Genomic DNA, 20,466 nt, shown 5'->3' with positions numbered 1-20,466 from the left:
ATCTAGCCTTTACCATAAAGATTTCTCAGAACTTCCCAGGTCTTTCAAGTTCATCCAGATGTTCTGTTAATTTCTCTCAGAGCTTCCGTGAAGCTTTCGGAAAATACCTAAAGTTCTCTCAGAGACTATCCAGAAGTTCCCTCGAAACTGCCCAAAAAATCTATTCAAGCATTCCAATGGATATTTCCAACAGGACTTTTTTGGAAGTTGCCTGAAGCTGCTTCCCGTTGGTACAGTCCCTCGTAAATTCGAAACTGGCCACCTTAATTCTTATCCTGTTCCTACGGTATTGCTACAATCCAATCCAACTTTCGAAGAACACCTCCAAAATTGCAGAGCTTCCCGGTCATGCGGTCAGCGGCGTCACTCGTCGAAGAGTTCGGGAAATTTCCCTACTGGCCTACTGGTTGTTGTGTATTATCCGTTGTTTAGTGTTAAGTGGTCAGTCTGTGCAATAGTTCCAGTTCCAAATTGGTTCCTCCTTAGTCTATCAACATCTGAATTCATTTAGTTAGAAACTGACTTGGCACTTGAAGCACTTCGCATTTGAAGTTGATATGGAAATTACTATGGGAAAACCAATTATTTAGTTCATACCTATCTAATAATTCACCATATCGCTCTGAAGATAGCTGTGCTTGTTGAAAATTTTCTCAGCTACAACTTTGTTGAAGAGCACTTTTCGACAACTCCAGATCCACCAGTCTTGCGGCTCTGAGATCCAAAATCCGGGACCTGTTTCAGGTCATCATCAGTTGGGAGCATTACAAACCCCAACATCGTGATGTTACGCAGTGTACGAACTGCCTCTCCTATGGCCATGGCACCAAAAACTGCCATATGAAGGCAAACTGCGGCAAGTGTGCTGGAACTCACTCAACTGCGTCCTGTGAGCAAGTTGATGACATAGAGCCAACGTGTGTCAACTGCGGTGGAAACCATCAAGCCTCCAATCGCGGATGTCCCAAGCGAGTGGAGTTCATTAATATCCGTCGGAAGGCTACAATCAACAACCAGGTCGGTCGCCTCCGTAATCATCGTTCGCCTCCTGTACTCACGGAAGTCCAGTACCCAGCTCTCCAGCCCCGTCGACATGTTCCGAACCTATCCCCGCTTCCGCTCAACAACCAACAAGCCAATCCTGCGAGTATCTAAATGGTTCCCAACAGTCGGTCAGTTCAGCATCGTCTCGCTGCTGCTGCTGCCCAGCCAATTCCAGGTTCATCCACCGCCCCTGGTTTATCATACGCTGGTGCTGTCTCAGGTGAACCTGTCGACGATTCTCCGTTCACCTCGGAGGAACTTGTGACGCTCGTGGCCGAGGTCATCATCATCATCATGCGCACCTGCAAGACTCGATCTGAACAGCTACATGCTGCCCTGTCCCTTGTCCCTAAGTATGGACCGTGAAGCCATCAAAATCGTAAATTGGAATGCTTGCTCCTTGAAGAGCAAAAACATTGAGTTTGTTGACTTTCTCAACGAACGGCACATCGACATAGCCGTCATCACCGAGACTCACTTGAAGCCCGAGCTGAACGTCTTCCTTCCCGACTTTCGGCTTGTAAGGCTTGACCGCACCAGCTCCGGGGGAGGGGGAGTGGCCATCGCTGCGAGACGGAACATCAGCTGCAGTTTTGTCCGACTATTTTAAGAGCTGGAAGATTTATACCAATGCAGCTAAAACACATACCATTCTGTTTCCACACTCGTATTCACCTCGGCTTGTTCCGCCTGCTAACGTCAAGATCCATCCTGATAGCACTCCTATTGAATGGTCGAATGAAGTAGTCTACCTTGGTCTCACCCTCGATAGCAAATTGTTATTCCGATCCCATGTGGACAAGACATCCACCAAGTGTAACATCTTGATCAGGTCGCTCTACCCTCTGATAAACAGGAACTCCACCCTGTCCCTCAAAAACAAGCAGATCATTCTGCCGGCTATTGAGTATGGTATGCTAATCTGGGAGAGTTGTGCTACGTACCACCACTTAAAGCTTCAGAGGATCCAAAACAAGATCCTCAGCATGATCCTTAACAGTCCACCGCGAACTGAGATTCACCACCTGGCCGGTCTTCAAACACTCGAGGAGCGAAAGACTTGCACGCTGGAAAGGTTCAGAGTCGCCTGTCTGCGATCAAACCACCAGATCATTCGTGATTTGGCAACCTAGTTTAAGTAGTTAGTTGCTCAATTAGGTAGGTTATCATTTTTTTAAATTCAAACCAAAACAATCCCACAAAGGGTATCTTGTAAATTAGCGCTAAACGCAATCATCATATTGGAATAACCAATTAACTAGAACAAAGATGAAGAGCCAAAGGCTAACCAATTGAAATGTTAAATCAAATGTTGAAACATAAAAACCCAGAAAATAAACGTAAATTTTACTACTACTAAAAGTATTGATGCATGACACGTTAGACCTAGAGTAAAGAAACATCTCTAGTATTTATCAAGCTAACTTTCTATTCCGGAACTACTTTCTGGACACATCAATTTGGCGACGAGGATTCAAGAACCAGAAGCGATGGCAGAACTTCAGGAAGCAATTCTCCAGATGGCAGCGCTCCTACAGAAGCTAGCAGAACCCAATCAAGTCCATAGCAACCCGGATCAAACACTCGAGGCCTTGGCAACAAACATCAGCGATTTTTCGTTCGACCCGGAAAATGGAATCACCTTCGAGAAGTGGTACAGCCGGTACGCGGATCTTTTCGATGTGGATGCCACGAAGCCTGGAAGATGCCGCCAAGGTCCGATTGCTGCTGAGGAAGTTGGATACACCGTCACACACCCGGTACACCAACTACATCCTGCCGAAGCTTCCAAAAGACGTCAATTTGGCTGACACAGTCGAAAAACCCTCAAGAAGATCTTCGGATCACAAGCCTCCATCTTCAACAAGCGATATCAGTGCCTGCAGCTGGTGAAATCGGAAGCAGAAGACATCATCAGCTACGGAGGCAAAGTCAACCGTGCTGGGGAAGATTTCGATTTCAAGAACGTGATTCAATTGCGATCTCAAAAGCCATTGCTATGCATACATACGAGCCAGGCTACTCTCCCGGATCGAAGCTGAAACACCAGAAGCTCCCGTAACACTCCAAAACTTGATCGACGACTATCAACGGCTCGTCAATCTCAAGGCGGACACATCCATGATCGAGCGTCAGTCAAGCTCGAAACCAACGGTGCACGCAGTTCAGGAGAAGAAGGGAATTTCTCGACAACAACAGTTTTCGAAGACGGAAGGTAAATCGCCTCGCACACCTTGTTGGCAATGCGGCCAGATGCACTATGTTCGGGATTGTCCATTCTGCATTCAGCAGTGCAACCGTATCGGTCACAAGGAAGGCTAATGTGGCTGCTTCTCCAAACCAAAATCCGTTCAAGCTGGGGAGAAAAAGAAGTCATCGAACAAATCAAGCAAACCCTGCTAGGCAAAATCCCGTGGCGTATACATCGTCAATCATATCGCTCAACACTCAAGCAAGCGAAAGTTCGTTCCTACATTCATCAACGGCGTGGAAACCAAGCTACAACTGGACACAGCGAGCGACATCACGGTAATCTCGAAGCAAACCGGGAACTATCTGGGCAAACCTGCAATCAAGAAACCAACCATTGAAGCAATGAACGCGTCAGGCAAGCCGCTCCATTTGATGGGTGAGTTCGAGTGTGAAGTGAGAATCAACGGCAAAACTGCACAAGGAAGATGCTTCGTCAGAACGGCTGCTAATCTGAACCTGCTAGGCATTGACTGAATCGAACTCTTCGAGCTGTGGTCAGTTCCCATCGTTTCGGTTTGCAACCAAGTGAAGACAAACCCAATCGATCAGCAAGTACGTGAATTCCAGGCCAAGCACGCAGATGTGTTCAACGATTCACTAGGACATTGCTCATGCTCATGCTCAACCTGTTTTCTGTCCCAAGCGGCCAGTTCCTTTCAACACAATTCCATTGGTGGATGCTGAAATTACACGGTTGGAATCATTGGGTATCATCGAGCCCATCGATTTCTCTGAGTGGGCTGCTCCAATCGTGGCTGTACGTAAACCAAACGGCCGGGTTCGTATCTGTGCGGACTATTCAACAGGACTCAACGCGGCGTTAGAAGCTAATCACTAGCCGCTTCCCACTCAAATTTGAGCGCGAGATTCACCAACGGCGGTGTAGAAACATTCTAGATACACCCCCACTGCGAAACGCTTGCCTCAAACTGGTTTGTGTCTTTGCTACGTTTATGGCATCCCTCGCATTGAAGCGTTCGTTGCATCCTCCAACCCGCATGCTTTCCAAAACGTCGATACTCACATTTCCTGCCATGCTCGGCCAGCTCCTGCACCACGGCCTTTTCCATGACCGGCGAGGCGCACAGTTCCTCGAATTCCTTTCCTGCCATTCCCTGCCGCTCGGCAATCTCCTCCAGGTGCTGCGGGTTCGGCACAATCAGCGCCACCGTGTGCTGCTTGGTCGAGTCACCGTACACGCAAATGTTCTCCACCACCGGGCAGGTCTTCAGTTCCGATTCCACCTTGCCGAGCGATACGTACTCTCCGGCTTGCAGTTTGACCAGATCCTTCTTACGGTCTGAAAAAAAAGAAAACAACGGCAACAAGAGAGCGTTAGGAAGATAGTTCAAATTTGCAGCTGAGAAATTGTGAGCGGCCATTACCGATAATCTTGAGCACGCCATCGTGATGCACCTCTCCGACATCTCCCGTCCGGAACCACCGTTGGCCGTCCTCTTCGAAGAAGTCCTCCTCGGTCTTGCCAGGCAGTTTGTAGTATCCCTTGGACACGGTCGCTCCACCGACGACGATCTCTCCCTGCGGGTATGGTTTGTTCGTGATTCGGTAGTTGCCTTCCTCCCAGTTGATCAGCCGGATGTAATTGCACGACGATGGCGCTCCCACAACGTTGTACTCCATGGACCATTCTGGAAAAAAAGGTTTTTGTTTTAGTAAACCGATCAAATGAAGAAAGAGGAAGTTTGAGCGCAGGCCCCTTACTGTCAGTAACGGAAGCTCCGGCGGTCGTCTCCGTCAGTCCGTAGCCCTGGATCATTTCAACGCACAAGCACAGCTGAATTTGTTCGTGTGTGTCGGCCGCCAATGGAGCTCCACCGGACATGACACCGCGGATGCGTCCTCCCATCAGTTTGGCAATCTTCTTGAAGAGAATGCTGCAGAGGACAACAGAAAAGGGGATTCATTTTTTTTAGAATTTGTAATCGCAGGACAGTTTCAAGAGCGGGGAGCTTACGTGTCCAAGAATGGCGTCTGGAATCCTCGTGCAACCCATTTCGATTTGTACTGGTAGGCAAACTTGAAGAAGGCCTTCTTCATCGGTGCTTCGGCGTTCACTTTCGCGTTGATACCCTTCGAGATACGATCCAGGATGAGCTGTGTTGTAGGAAAATCCGAATGAGGTGTGATTTTTTCAGAAGTATTAAGAGTTTTCCTACCGGAACGGACGTCATACAGGTCGGCTGCAGTACGGAGGCGTCACCCTTGCACCCCTTCATGACCTTGGAGCTGGAATCGATCAGCGTCAGCGCGGTGGAATATCCGATCGGGACACCGGTCAGCAGGCAGACACTTTCGGCCAACAGTTCGAAGACGTGCGCCAGGGGCAGGAATCCGATCAGCACGTCGTCCGGGTAGATCTTGAAGATGTCGCAGAAGTTCTTCATGGTTCCGATGCAGTTGGCGTGCGACAGGAGGACACCCTTCGGCGTGCCAGTGGATCCGGATGTGTACATGATGATGGCCGTGTCGTCGGGCGTTGGGGAACTGCCGGCTGGAAAGTGGAAATCGTAGTTAAATGGGTGGGAGGCTAGAGAAAATTCAAAGATCTGGCGAAGTCATGATTCACTGTAGGTAGCTAGCTTGTAATATTGCTTGAAAAGGATTTAATTATTTGATTTTTTTTTTAGGATTATTTCAAGGATGCAATGTTTAAACTAAACTTTGCTGACCTAGTGGGAGGGGCAAATTCATGGTTCATACAAATTCTAAAAACATGTTTGCAAGATCGTCCACGCAAGGTGCGGGAGTTGGTGGTTTGGTCCGAAACCTCTCAAAATCCATCTGTGCACAGCCCTTTACAGTTAAATTAATCCTAAACAAGACCAAAGTAAAAGCAACCAATGGAAACTAACGATTTTAAATTGGCTCACTACTTGACTAGCCAATTGATCCCAAGCAAATCGATTAACGTACCCCATTCTAGTCGGAATTCTAGTACTACACTATGTTTGTTTTGATTCGCTATGAAAGTTTGACAGATAAAATGTGTTGTTCGTGGATTTTCCTATGTTTCGAGGGGTGCATCGATTAGCTTGGGACTGAAGAGAGTACCAGAGCTGAGCCAAAAAGTTGAACACGTTTATTCGGGACCTTCTAGTCTTAGAGTTACCTCTATGGTAAAAGGATGTTGTAAAGAGCGGTAATTGGGGTACTCATCAAATTTGCAGTGTACCAAAAACCGGTCAATAAATTTTAATTCAGAAACAAGTAAAAGCAGTGTGGTTCTCAAAAAACTTTGAGGCATGATTGCTTCATTCAAATTTACCCAGAATAACTATTTCTCGTGGTCAAGTTCCAATCAGGCTTCATTCACCAACATCAACACTTACGCATTTTGCTCTTCTGTCCCTTCTCGATCACCGTCGAAAACGGAATGATCTCCACACCTTCCTTGAAGCCGGTGGTGTCGGTCTTTTCCAGTTGATCTTCCATGAAGATGATCTTTTTTACGTTAGGCGTGATGCCGAGCACGCTTCTGAACTTGGGCAGCAGCTCGTGGGATGTGATAACCGTCGTCACTTCTGTCTCGTTGATACCGTGGGCAATGCCCTCGTCCCCGAGCGTGGCGTAGATCGTGACCAGCGGCATGTTCTGCTTGAAGCACCCGTGAGCCGCGATCAACCATTCGGCGCGCGTTTCGGCAAAGATCACAATGTTCTGCTTCGGTTGCTGACCCAGCTCCCGGAGACCCCGGCCGAAACAGGCGGCCGAGTACTCCGTCTCGATGAAGTTCTTCCACATGTAGTCTCCCATGTTGAATTTCTTGAAGACGCGCCCATTCGGTTGCACCTCGTCCTCCTCGCTGATCAGCTTACGAGTTCCGATGCACCGCTTGGTGCTGTGCACCTTGGTCACAAATTCGAACATCCGTTCCAGTGTGTCGATGTTGTTCTGCAGCATCTTGACGTGCATCTCGCCGGGTGAATCCACACCGCGGTATGTGATCGATTTGTCATCCTGCTGGATGATTTTGGCCTGCAAACAGAAGAGTGTAAAGAAGGTATCAATCATTTTGCGCTGGATCGGATGCGAAATAATCGAAACGCGTGATCGTGAGTATGGCAACGCGCGACCTTGGCATATTTATAGACTTTGGCGGAGTCGGGGCTGGAATTCTCCCGTCTGCTTCCCGGCGGTTAATAATAGTTCACATGTTCATTCGCACACACACATTTGGCGTGAGTACGGTATGTGGTGAGAATTGATATCAGAGTTTGCCTGTTTTTTTTAAGCACCAAATTACCACCTCTGACTATACAAACCCTCCCCTTCCTGCCGCCAGCCGGTTCCATTTCGTTAGCTTGGCAGAAAACATCTACAGTGTATCTCAAAATTGAGCGTGCTGCTGATTTTCTTGAAATAACCAAATGCACCAACCTTTTGAAACTACGAAAACAGTTGAAAATCGATCGATTTACTAAAAATTGATCTAACTTCGTACAGGCTCTGCCAATAAAGTCCAGAACTAGACCAGCTCTAAGATTTCAAAAAATTATCTCTATTCACACAGTGTTGTGTGTCAATTCAGGTGTACGCTCAATTTTGCGATACATTGTAGTTAGATATCATAATAAAGGAAACGAAGAGGAGGTGTTCCTACGCGGCAAATCTGATGATGTAAGCAGTCTGTCCGTGCTGCACCAGAGTAGAGTAGTTCTGGAGAAAAAAAAACCCCCTGGTGGAGTGGGGAATTCTGCACGGCTTTACACACCGACACCACACCACATCCTTCAGCTCAATTAATGTGATGTGCGCGATTTAGCCCGGTTTGGACTTTGGCCCCGAGTCGGGTCATGTTTTCAAACTGCCTCGGTCTCGTTCGTTGCTGTGCTGGTGGTAGGTTGTTATTGCCGTCATGTTCGGTTGCGGGGAAGTTAGATAAGAGATTTTTATGAGCCATTTTTATCGCCTCAGGTAAACTGTTGCAAGACTCGATTTTTTGTTTGCTTTGGGGTTTTAGTGCACAATAGTGTTCTGAAGAACTCCCGAAGGATTTTTGGACGGGACTTTGGAATAGCTTCATTAATTTTGTTAAATTGAAACTTACTTTCTGAATGTGTTGGCTTCGCAAAGCTTTGTCGAATCAACGATACTCTTACAGTACTTTATCCCAGTCGGTTTTCGACAAAAGCAAGTTCATTGTACACACAGAGCTCCTAGCTACTCTACTGCGATCAACTGCAGGTTCGTGACCTGTTGCAACCAAATCATATTAGAACGCAGCTCGGAATGAAATACCATTCTTCCAATTGGGAAACACGTAGGATGCATAAACGAGCTCGGTACTATTTCCAGGATTCCGTTACTGTTCCTCGGTTCAAAATTAGTCAAAGCCCACTCAACCATCAGCGGTAGCAAGTTCCAAGAATATCGCACTTGCAAATATGCATGCACTCATATACCTATCCATATTCATATCCAAGCGGAGTGCGCAACGGAGCGGCTAGCTACACGTGAGCTAGCTGAAAAGTCCCCTACAGAAATTCCGCTATCAGCAACCTCACTGAAAATGATTACACGTTCGGGAGTTCAGAATGCTAAGCTCTGAGAATTGTAATTTACAGCCCCCAAAACAATGCCTTTGAAGTGAAAACCCGCAACGACGACGACGACGTAGACGGATGAATTTATCGTTTCTTTAAATGAGATTGGTTGCTTATCTACCCAGTGTTTGGGCTTTCACAAATCCCGACCTGCGCCCCAAAAATAGATAATCAACTACCTAAGTGCGTCATAAACATCACCGATGCGATATCACCTAATCACTGCTTACGATTGTTCGCGCTCACGCTTTTTTTTTTGCATAACACACAACAGTTACTCTCGCTTATCTCCTAGGTATTAATCCCAGCATGCTGTGCATGCAATGTTTTTCCCGCTGCAAGGTCAAACGTACCTTTTGTCGTTTGGCGAGGGCTCTTCGCTTCCAGGGCCGCTGCAGCACTAGGTACACCGGGAACGTGATGATGTCGTACACCATGGCGATGATCTTGATCGCACCGATCGCCGTTTGCACCCAGAAGCTTTCCATGCTGAAATTGAAAAAAGCAATGTTATTAAATGGTATTTAGACTAGTTATCTACTCGGAAACCAAGCCACACTGATAACATGCTAAAAGTTAGATTGATTAGTAGAATTACAACTGTAAATAACAATGCGTGCAAAACCAAAAACAGAACAATCACATGCGGGTGTTAGAAGGATTGAGTGTCAACTGAATGCGTATCATCTAGGTCAGGGTTTCCCAACCGGTGGTCCGCGGCCGAAAGGGAGGCCGCGCCAAAAGTGACAATATTATGTCTAAAATCAAAACATTTTTTGAATCGGGTGGCTTACAGTGGGAAAAAGTAAGTGGAGTTATTACCGATGGCGCTCTAGCAATGCTTGGTTACAAATCAAGATTTCAGAAACACATTATAGAGCTTGCTCCATACGCCACAGGTGTTCGATATGCACTTGTCATTAAGCGCGAGACTCTACCAGAACTAATGTTAAAAGTACTTGATTCTGTCATCAAAATTGTTAACTATGTCAAATCTGAAGCTCTGAACACTTGTTTATTAATTCAGATCACGTGGTTCTTCTTTTCTATACTGTTGGGCGCCGGTTGTCCAAAAGCAATGTTCTCAACCGTGCTTTTGAATTGAAGGACGGAATCAAAATCTAATTTTAGTGTGGAAGGAGCGCTTGTTCAATAAATTTGTGTGCATCAAAATTCGCTGGGCTAACAAAATTCCGCCCTTCCCGGTATGAGGGGTCGTAGAGTTCTCTGCATCTCTCTTACGTAAGTGTCGGACTTACATCTCTCTCCTTTCCCCACCAGATGCAAGGACGTGGTCAGGACAGCTCTGGTCTGTTGGAGGAAGACACATCCTTTAACTAAGAGGTAGTAATTATTCACAAATTACTATCTAACAGCAACGGATGACGGTGGGTCTCCTTCTTAACAGCAGTTTGGAGCAGTTTCCCTCGCTGGAAGAAGGCAGTGGAGCGTCAATCCGGACCTCTACGGTAGCGATCATTACCCGGTTCAGGTGCAACTCTTTGCCGCCGCTATACCGGCAACAACGCGGAGACCTCGGTGGCGCTATTACGAAGTCGATTGGGAGAGTTACGGTGAAACCTTCCAGTTGCTCCTTCAACAACGTAACCCTGACAGCATCGAGAATCTCACTGAAGCAATAAACGCAGCTGCGTCAGCAACCATCCCGAAAACCAGCAGCATTCCTGGGCCTAAAGCCGTCAGATGGTCGAACGAGGAAACGAAGAAGGCAGTCAAGGCCCGGCGAAAAGCCCTTCGACGAATCAAACGACCCTCGATGATCCGGATAGGGAAAAAGTGCTCGTTACCTATCGAGAACGACACAACCAGTGTCGCCAATTGGTCCGAGATGCCAAACGATCAAGTTGGAAAGACTTCCTCGAAAGCATAAATGCCTCACAGTCTTCGGCGGAGCTCTACAGCCACACTGCATATACAGGTAGACAGCGCTACAGTCTCCGACCCCGCAATCGTTGCAGATAAGCTTGGCGACTACTTCGCTGACCTCTCTGCGATTTCCAAGCACGAGGCGACCTTTCAACGGCTACCAAACCCATCGACTTCGTCCGTAAGCAGTTTTCGAGTTTCTCCGGATACGAACAACCTGAGGATCAACCACGATTTCAGTTCGCGCTTAGTAGAAGCAACGCAAAACCAGGGTGCCTGCCTACCCCGGATAAAGTAAAAATGCTGGAACTCTTCAACCAGCTTTGGCAGACAGACTCGTATCCAGAGCAGTGGAGGGAGAGCTTGGTTGTCCCCATCCCTAAAGCAAACGAGCCGACACGGGACGTGGCGAAGTTCCGACCCATTGCGCTCACCTGCTGCATGGCAAAGGTGCTCGAGCGGATGGTCAACCGACACCTGAAGCAGTTTCTCGAGCCTGGCGGCCTTCTAGACAATCGCCAACACGCATTGCGGCAAGGCCACGGTACACCCACGTATTTTGCGACGCTAGGAGAGCTCCTCAAGGATGCCAAGGATAACGGTCTCCATACGGAGTTGGTTTCCCTGGACATTGCGAAAGCCTTCAACCGTACATAGCGGCCATATGATCCATTTCGTCCAAAATTTCCTGACTGGCAGATCCTTCTGAGTCTCGGTAGGTAATACCAAATCCCGCATGAACAGTGTCTTCGAGCGGTTACCAGAGAACATATACATTTTCGTGTACGCAGACGACGTGCTAATCGTAGCTACAGGTCAAACTCCGGAACGAACGAGGATTAGAGTCCAAGCAGGGGTTTCCGCCGTAGCCAGATGGGCCACTCCGAAAGGTTTTAAACTGTCTGCTGGAAAGAGCGCTACGTGCCATGTTTGCCGGTACCGACATCAGGTCTGCGGGCCCTGATCCCCTTTCCGGTACCGCATCTACGCATCCATTGCCAACAAAGCCGCTGCATTTTCTGCAAATACTGCTGGAAACGACAGAATCTGCCTCCTCAGCGAGGGGGACAGAGTTCTCCGTACAATCGCCAACGCAGAGCTCCCTCCAGTGCACAGTGGTCCAGAATGCAGATTTAGGTGGAATGATATGTTTTGAGCCTGAAATTAAAACTTTAGACTAAAAGTCTCTTCTACAAAGTTGTTCCTTATAGTTGGGCCCTCATTTTTATGACAATGAAAAATGTATACCTTAATTTATTCAAACAAAAAAGTTAGATTTTGGATTTAAGGATAATAAAAACCACCCTAGAATGAGGGCCTTACTATAAGGAACAACTTTGTACAAGAGACTTTTAGTCTAAAGTTTCAATTTCAGGCTCAAAACATATCATTCCACCTAAATCTGCATTCTGAACCACTGTGCAGTAGCCAAGATTGACTGGTACGGAGATAAGAGTTGGCAATCTCCCGCACCAAACATCGACAGCCGGATAAAGGAGAAGTTCAGAGCCGGGAACAATTCCGTAGCCCTTAGAAGATCGGTAGCAGAGCTGACCGCATTGTACCAAAACTACATGCATCGTTACACGGACGGGTCAAGATCAAGAGTTGAAGTCGGAATGCGAATCGCTGGTGACATTTCCCCAACGAGTAGAAATCTGCCAAAACAATGTTCGGTGTTCTCGGCCGAAGAAGCGGCTATTCTTAATGCCGTCGCGGTTCCTGCGGATCACCCAATTCTGATCCTGTCGGACTCCCACAGTGTTATTCAGGCCCTTTCGTCGGAGGTCCCGGTCCACCCCTGGATCCAGGGCATCCTGAAGGTTGAGCCACCAAACACTACCTACGCATGGATTCTCGGTACTCGCACAAGGTGCCGTTGCAAGACGCGAAGAGATGGATCACTTGCACAATGCGGACAGCGTGGGCAACGGAATGGTCCAGTGCCAGACGCCCTCAACTCAAGCAGCTGTACTGCGCTTTTTGATGGCGGCGAAGTTATACTGCAGGATTTAGCACCATCGATTCCTTCGGCCGTCAGGACATCCCAGCTGGACAGGACTCCCAAGGACCTCCTACAGTGGACCTATGTTTTGTTCTTTGACTATATGTTTTAGTATTACTTCTACGTGAAGTCAACGATTTACATAGTTGAAGATGCTAATTTCAAATAACAGACTGTAGTGGTAATTTTTATACGATAGATGGAGTAGATGAAAGCATAGAGTTGATAGTTCCGTTAGATTACGGCAGTGTGAAGATTGCATATAGATATTAGAATAGCGAGCTAGAACAACTTTTAAGAAAGGTACAAATCGGTTTTTTCATCTCTCTTTACCAAACTCCCCCTTTGGAGAGGGATAGTGAGGGGTGTCCCCCCTCCGCCACCACTGGCAAAAAGAGATGAAAACCGACCCGCTCAAAATCGGTAGAACTGTTTCAAACACACAGTTGGTACACAGTTGGCTATCAAAATTCGCTGGACTTGAAACTACGGGGCCAGTAATCTTTTTTTAAATACTTTATTAATGAGATTTTTAGCCGATGGCTAGTAAACCCATCTAATTCACTTCCAAGACGATCTTCAAGCAGTCAAGCAAAACTGGCCTAGAGCGAACGAGCTAAATTCGGATCTTTAATCAGAAATTATTGCTAATTTTCATTCACTGGATATCAATGTGAGCTGTGTTTCCCTGAGCTGATACAAGAAGATGCTGATCCGCAACACGTTTTCTTCCTCAATGTATGTGGAAGTCTTGATGAAACACAGGATGAATATTTGGACCAGAGAAATGATTCCTCATCTCGTGATTTGTTCAGTGATAAAGATTTGAACCAGTAGTTCTGGCGTGCCATGTCGTATCCCAAAGTCTCCTAGCAGACATTGAAGATCCTTGTCCCATTTGCATCTTCGTACGTACATACGTACGAGAGCGGATTTTCAACTCTTCTCCACATTAAAACCAGGACAAGAAATAGATTGAACGTTTGGCATGATCACAAATGAAGCATCGTAACTTGATTTGAGATCTACAACAATCGCACTGAATGCTTGTTGGTTGTTGATTACATAGTATTTTGAAATAAAACGAATACCTAACAGATCAAATGAATGGTTTTTATTCATCTCAGTGTAATTTATACAAGGTACTTTCCAGGGGACCGCGGAACACAAAGCGGGTCACGGAGCTGAAAAGGTTGGGAACCGCTGATCTAGGTGATAAATGGCGGAGACGTTTGGCTTATTAGCACAACATTACAGGCACTTCACCGGTATAAGAATTGCGCGATATTGTGGGACTTAATTTTAGTGAGTCTATTATGGACTCTATGGACTCTAACACAGTTTGGCGTCCACGGGTATTTAAATGAAAAAAATAGTGAGTTCAGAAGAGATGTAGGAGTAGGGGAAAGTGGGACAATATGGCCAATGGGGCAATGTGGCCACCCGCTTAAAAATCAACTAATTGATCTTATTTTGAATATTTACTTAAATACTTTTCTCTAGAGCAAATATTCGAAAAATGTTAGACTAGCTCAAAATGTCAAAACTGTTATAAGATTTCTGAATCAGAAAATAAAGTATATTATTAGTTATAACTAATCGTTCATTTTCCTTCAGAGGCTTTATAAATGGTAATTGGTTTCTTACATGACACGATGTTTTTCTAGATTTTAATTAACATTGAAGATTTTCCTAACAAAATATTACTTAAGGGCAATACGAGCACATTTTTTTTTTCAACATTTGGACCTCTCATGGCTACATGCCAGTCCTACGGAAGATCCGAAACATCCGTAAGAGTGGTCAATTTGGGGAAATCTTGTTACAATTTTACATTTGTTTTTTCTTTTTCTTTTTATTTTACTGCTGTGCTTCAAAAGTTATTTAGAAAGTACAAAGAAGATTATGACCTCGCATGGCAACATGATGGCACTCCAGGAGATCTAGAACATTCGTAAGAATAATCGTTGCATAAAACTCTTTTTATAATTTGGTTTGTTTTCTACTGTTTTTGAAAGCTATTTACAAAAAGCAATACGCATTTGGACCTCTTATGACCGTACCCAAGCAACAATTTTTGTTTTATTTAAGTTTTATAGCAGTTGATATAACCAAATTATAAAACCTTCACTGACGACCACATTGCTTTAACAATCTCCTGAGAACCGCAATACAGCCATGTCATGGCCAATTGGCCCAGTTTTAATGCAGTCATTAAAACTTGATATGCGAACTACTTTAGGAGCATAGGATTTATGTCAGTTTTATCACACTCTAGACGTGATTGTTAAAAATGAAAACATAAAACCTCCTCCAGGTCAGAAAGTTTTAACAGCCTTCTAATGACTACCATAAAACTATATTACAACCGCATAAACCACTCCTGAAGAAGTTGATAAAACATGATACGCAAAACATTTTGACAACTTTGAAAGTTTTAAGTTGGGGTTTTTGGATGATAGTTAATATTGAGAAATATTTTATTGTGATGTATTGCGATGTGAAATCATGATCCTTGTCAGTTGGTAATAATGGCTGATATTATTGTACATTGAAAATAAGACGACTTTATTATAATTTTAAACCAATCTGTATATGCTTCACAGCATGCCGTGCAATATTTATGGTGATTATTATACCAAATAGGAGCATAAATTTAGTGCGCCATATGAATACTAAAATATAGGGATATTTTTAATTTGTCTGCATTAGCACCATGCATTAAAGAGTCATTCAAAGATTATCTATTTAGTACAAAACTGTTACTACTGTTGAGCAATAACCAGTCACATAGGGTTAATTACCCCATTTCCAGCCTATTAAGCATAACACGCACTTAGTCTTTCTTAATCTAGACCAGTTTTGCACCAAACGGAATGTTATTATTACTGATGGCTTCCAAATTTATTTGCCTTTCCGTACAAACCATAAGATTTGAAAACAAGAAACCAATCGTTGAGATATTGTCAAAAGTCCAACACTGCTTCTTGACGCCAAACTCGGCCTACGGATTTTAAACTCGGCCTAACGCATTGAAACGCAATTGAAACGCCAATGAATTCACTTCGGCCTATCGTATGAAGATAAAAATTGATTCGGTCGGAGCGCTTCTTTTGTTTTTGGGAATAATGGGTGCAAACTTTCATACCACGCGTTCTCATTGACTTCGTTCGGTAGCTTATTAACTAAAGTATCGTACCAAACGCATAATTGACTTGTTAACTCTGAAATCATGGATTTATTTGAAGTTCTCTGCTCGATAGGCCCAAAATGGGCGATTAGGCCGAAGTAGTGCTCTACCCTATTATTTAATTTTACATAGATGTATGAAAGTGTTTTATTGCCTATCAATTAAAGCGTAATTATTCATACTGTGTGAAATTTGTTCATACGGCGACATTTTTTTTCGTTATAACTTGCTACTCCTTAAAAATACCTCAATATAACATATTCTCCTAGATTGGAATTCTATAGCATAACATAAACCTAATGGTTGTATCTTAGCATTTCGTAGTCCAAATTGAGAGCGTTAAGTTATATTTAAGCTATATAACTAGCTTGCTGGTTTTATTCGGTACAGCAAATCAAAACAAAACAAAAACCATGACCACCTGTCAAAAAGTCAACATTCCAAGCGATCCTCCTATTTTCGCTTGTAATCAAGATGTAAGAAATGCTTATTGGATCCACTAAAAGCTTTTTCAATACAAGGTTTAAAGCCGTGATGTCAATACTGGCCATCTCCAAACGGATTTAGTGAAACTGTCGGCGTTGCTTTAAGAAGGGTTCGTGGATCTTTCGGAAGTGTATCGGAAAGCCACTTGTTCAATATTTTTAAGAGCTCCTTCACCGCACTGTGCCTTATGTAGGGATCGTATAACTGTAGTTCCTCCAGGAGTTTCATATTGTCGATCGTCTCATCTTCATCGTGTTCAGAAGGGGTTTTCATTTCATATATCTGAATAGATTTGTTTTTTATAATGACAAAAAATTGCAGAGTATTTTTTGTTGTAGCAGTATATTTCTTATCTGTGAATCTTAGGCCTCTGATAAAGATGATAGTTGTAATGAAGCTTTAATGAAGGTCTAAGACTGCTTCAAGTTTTATATCGGTCATAAAAAGTGTACCATAAAACATAATTGTATGTTTTGTTTTGGTTTTATTCTTCAGTTATAAGTAGTGATGCAGAACCACCTTACAGCTACCGTTAAAACTATGAAGTCTGAGTTTTAATTTATTAGTCATAAAACAGTTTTATAGACGACTTGACGGCCTGATTTTATGACAAGCACACAAAACCGTAATACAACCACAGGCTGGAAGGGATGCTATGATAAAACAATGATAAAATAAGAATAAATCTTCCAAGCATTTAGATTGTTACTTGGGTAGTAAAATTCCGTAAAATTTACCATTTCATGAAACTCGTATTTTAGTTCCAAGATTTAATTATCAAAATTTTTACTGCTATGCTTCAAAAATACCATTAATTGGCCTTCCTTGGCCAAATGGTAATCGTCCAGAAGATTCGAAACATCTGTAGAGAAGTGATAAATTCATAAAACTCATTCCTTAGTCTCACCACAATTTGTTTTCAAAACGTATTCTGCTTATCTTCAAAATGTATGTACGATGTACTAAAAATATGTGAGCCCCCCCCCCCCCCCCCTTGGCCACATGATGGTTCTCTGGGAGTTCCGGAACATCCGTAATTACAATTTCATGAAAATCGATTCATATCTCTACGTTTATTTTTCTAAATGTGTTCTGCTGTGCTTCAACAATTATTTACAAGGTGAAACCAACGTTTAGGCCTCCAACGGACACATGCTGTATTTTAGATGCGACATTTTACAATTTTACAAAAATTACATTATGTTTGAGTGTGATTTGCAGTCGAGTTTATTGCAATTTTTACACTGGTTTGTGTACTTTGAATCGTTCTTAATCAAACTATACTGGAAAGAAACATGTTACAAGTGGTGTTTTAATTTGCTTAAATAAACATGAAATATACATATTCAAACTTATTTTTGGGGGCGATTCCGGCGTAGTGGTTAACAGCCATACCTTTCACCCCAAGGTCACGAGTTTGAATCTCACAAAAAAAAACTTATATTCAAAGCCGGCAATAGCCTGTCATAACTACTATAATTTATTCTAGCATTTCTCAGAAATGATTTTAAAGCATTCAAAGTGTTTTTATGTTATTTCATAGGCGATGTTTGCGATTTTCAAAGTTGGTTGGAAATGCTATCTAACATGAAGCTTTAGTGTGATAATTTATAAGATTAGATTAATTTATTATTATTTATTGAAAATTGATAAGAAGTTGGCTACTCCCGCCTTGAGTTGTTACATTCAAAGTGTTTTTATGTTACTTCATACGCGATGTTTGCGATTTTCAGAGTTGGTTGGAAATTGGACATACTTCAAATCTCCGCGTACATTGTACGGGTTAGGCAAAGAAGTGTGCGTTTGACTTGTACTGTCGCATTAATGGCCCTTCGCTCATTTTCAACTTCTATTCAATTTTTATACTGGCGTACTCTACCTGAACTATAAACCTACCCTTTTCTAAGACCATTCTCTAGCTAATAAATTATCACACTAAAGCTTCAAGTTAGATAGCATTTCCAACCAACTCTTTGATTTTAAAGGTTTTCTCAAATCTTCGTTGCTAGTGAACGGATTGCTACATCAGTTCTTAGAGACTTCAAATGGAATTCTTTTCTTCTCCCGGGAAATTCAGAAGAATATTGCGGATGAAAGTGTAAAAACATCACGGAAAATTTAAGGATTATGATATGCCTGCATTCAACAATATACTTCAAACTAATTAAATACCACAGACAAACAGACATAACTGTAGTAAGTTGTTCATCGAACAAGCATTTAACGATCAATTTAAAAGTATCGCAGTTGGTAGTACCGCCACCAGCGGCGTCCCTTGCGTTTGACGTTTACACACTCAGGGCTGGCAAATTTCGTTTTCAATGAAAGATCTCACGCGATATTTACAGTGCTACTTCTGTCACTATCATCGGGAGAACGATCAATATCTTATCGATTTGTTTGTCATGACGGAACGTGACTGTGTTGTTAACATCGCTATTACTAGCTCATTTATTGATATTAATGATACTTGTACACTCTACCGATTACATTCTGTTGCTTGCCTAAATTCATCTAAATCAGTTAGAAATGCTGATGTCAAAGCCGTATGACAATTATTAGCATGAATGCTAGATCATTGGAAAATGACAAGAAGTAAAGGGCGAACACGAAATTATTGCGACACATTCAACAGGGCATAACTTTTTTACCATTGGGTAAAAATCAACCAAATTTTGCACACTTTCTCATTGATGTGTATTGTGTACATGCTGTCAAACTCGAAGTCGTGTTTTTCGATTCAACGAAAATGGAGGTGAACCAACGCGAGTTGAGAGAACAAATTCTTTCCAAACACCTGGAATTTCCTGACCTGTCGCACCGGCAGTTGGGAAAAATGTTGAACATTCACCATTCAACCGTCTCCAGAGTGTTGAAGCGGTTCCAGGAGCGGTTGACGTTGTACCACGGCAAAGGAGCTGGAAGAAAACCGGGACCGGAGAACAAAAAGACGAAGGGAAAGGTGAAGCGGATGATTAAAGCAAATCCCAACATCTCAAGCCGTGATTTGGCTAAAAAGATCGGCATGTCGCAGAGCTACGTCCAGAATGCAAAGAAGAGAGCTGGACTACATACATACAAGGTACAGAACTTCCCAAACCGCGATGAGCGGCAACAATCAACGGCTAAAACTCGGGCACGGAAGCTCTACGAGAAGATGCTGACAAAATATGGCTGCTGTGTGATGGACGACGAAACGTATATAAAAGCCGATTTTAAGCCAATTCCGGGGTTGGAGTTTTTCACCGGCAAGAGCAAGTTCGATGTGGACGACAAATTTAAGAAGAAGAAAATGTCGAAGTTCGCCTCCAAATATCTCATTTGACAGGCCATCTGCTCTTGCGGACTGAGGAGTGAGCCTTTCGTGACAAAGGGCACAGTAAATGGCGAGATCTACAAATCTGAGTGCCTCGAGAAGCGCCTTTTGCCGTTCTTGCAGCAGCACGACGAAGCTCCGCTATTTTGGCCAGATTTGGCATCATGCCACTATTCTAAAAGTGTCCTGGAGTGGCATGAGGCCAATTCTGTCCATTTTGTTCCAAAGGACATGAATCCGCCAAACTGTCCGGAGCTGCGCCCGGTGGAGCAGTACTGGGCAATAATGTAGCGGGAACTTCGGAAGAGCAAGAAGACAGTCAAAGACGAGAAGGACATGTTAAGAAAATGGAAAAAAAACTGAGAAACTGGTACCGGATGACACTGTAAAGACTTTGATGGAGGGCATCAAGCGAAAATGCGTTCAATTTTACACTCAAGGCTCCATCGATTAACTTTTCTTTTGATTTTTGAAGTAAATATAAGTATAAAACTACCCTAAAATTTTGGTTTGATTCTAAACATTATAAGAAAATTGGCATGACATTTTCGGTGTCGCAATAATTTCGTGTTCGCCCTTTATCATGATAGTTGGTTTCGTCTCGTGATTGTGAGAGGCCCTGTTTTCTCATTGTCACATGACGGCCGTGATATTTACCAGCTCTGTACACGCTACCGCCATCTGTTCAGCGTACTGCTCACCACAGTGTACTCAACAGATG

General features: G+C 43.8%; 1 protein-coding gene across 2 annotated transcripts in view; it reads right to left on the bottom strand.

Annotated features, from left to right (window-relative positions):
- Nucleotides 1-20,466, bottom strand: part of Acsl (Acyl-CoA synthetase long-chain) — a 104,456-nt gene that overhangs the window by 2,843 nt on the left and 81,147 nt on the right. For both annotated transcript variants that reach the window (XM_065223532.1, XM_065223531.1), the window contains 7 exons: nt 9,215-9,350; nt 6,648-7,293; nt 5,475-5,809; nt 5,273-5,412; nt 5,020-5,192; nt 4,683-4,946; nt 4,322-4,597 (listed from right to left, as the gene is read on the bottom strand). In XM_065223532.1, coding sequence (XP_065079604.1) covers nt 4,322-4,597; nt 4,683-4,946; nt 5,020-5,192; nt 5,273-5,412; nt 5,475-5,809; nt 6,648-7,293; nt 9,215-9,349 — 1,969 coding nt within the window. In that variant the 5' untranslated portion in view covers nt 9,350. The remainder of the gene's footprint in view (nt 1-4,321; nt 4,598-4,682; nt 4,947-5,019; nt 5,193-5,272; nt 5,413-5,474; nt 5,810-6,647; nt 7,294-9,214; nt 9,351-20,466) is intronic.

The sequence above is a fragment of the Ochlerotatus camptorhynchus genome, unplaced genomic scaffold, assembly GCF_037179485.1.
Source record: "Ochlerotatus camptorhynchus isolate MF236.1 unplaced genomic scaffold, CSIRO-AGI_Acam_v1.1 ptg000193l, whole genome shotgun sequence".
In the NCBI taxonomy this organism is placed as follows: Eukaryota; Metazoa; Arthropoda; class Insecta; order Diptera; family Culicidae; genus Ochlerotatus; species Ochlerotatus camptorhynchus.
Note: the sequence above shows the minus strand (reverse complement) of the source record. Positions and strands in the feature narration are given on the sequence as shown.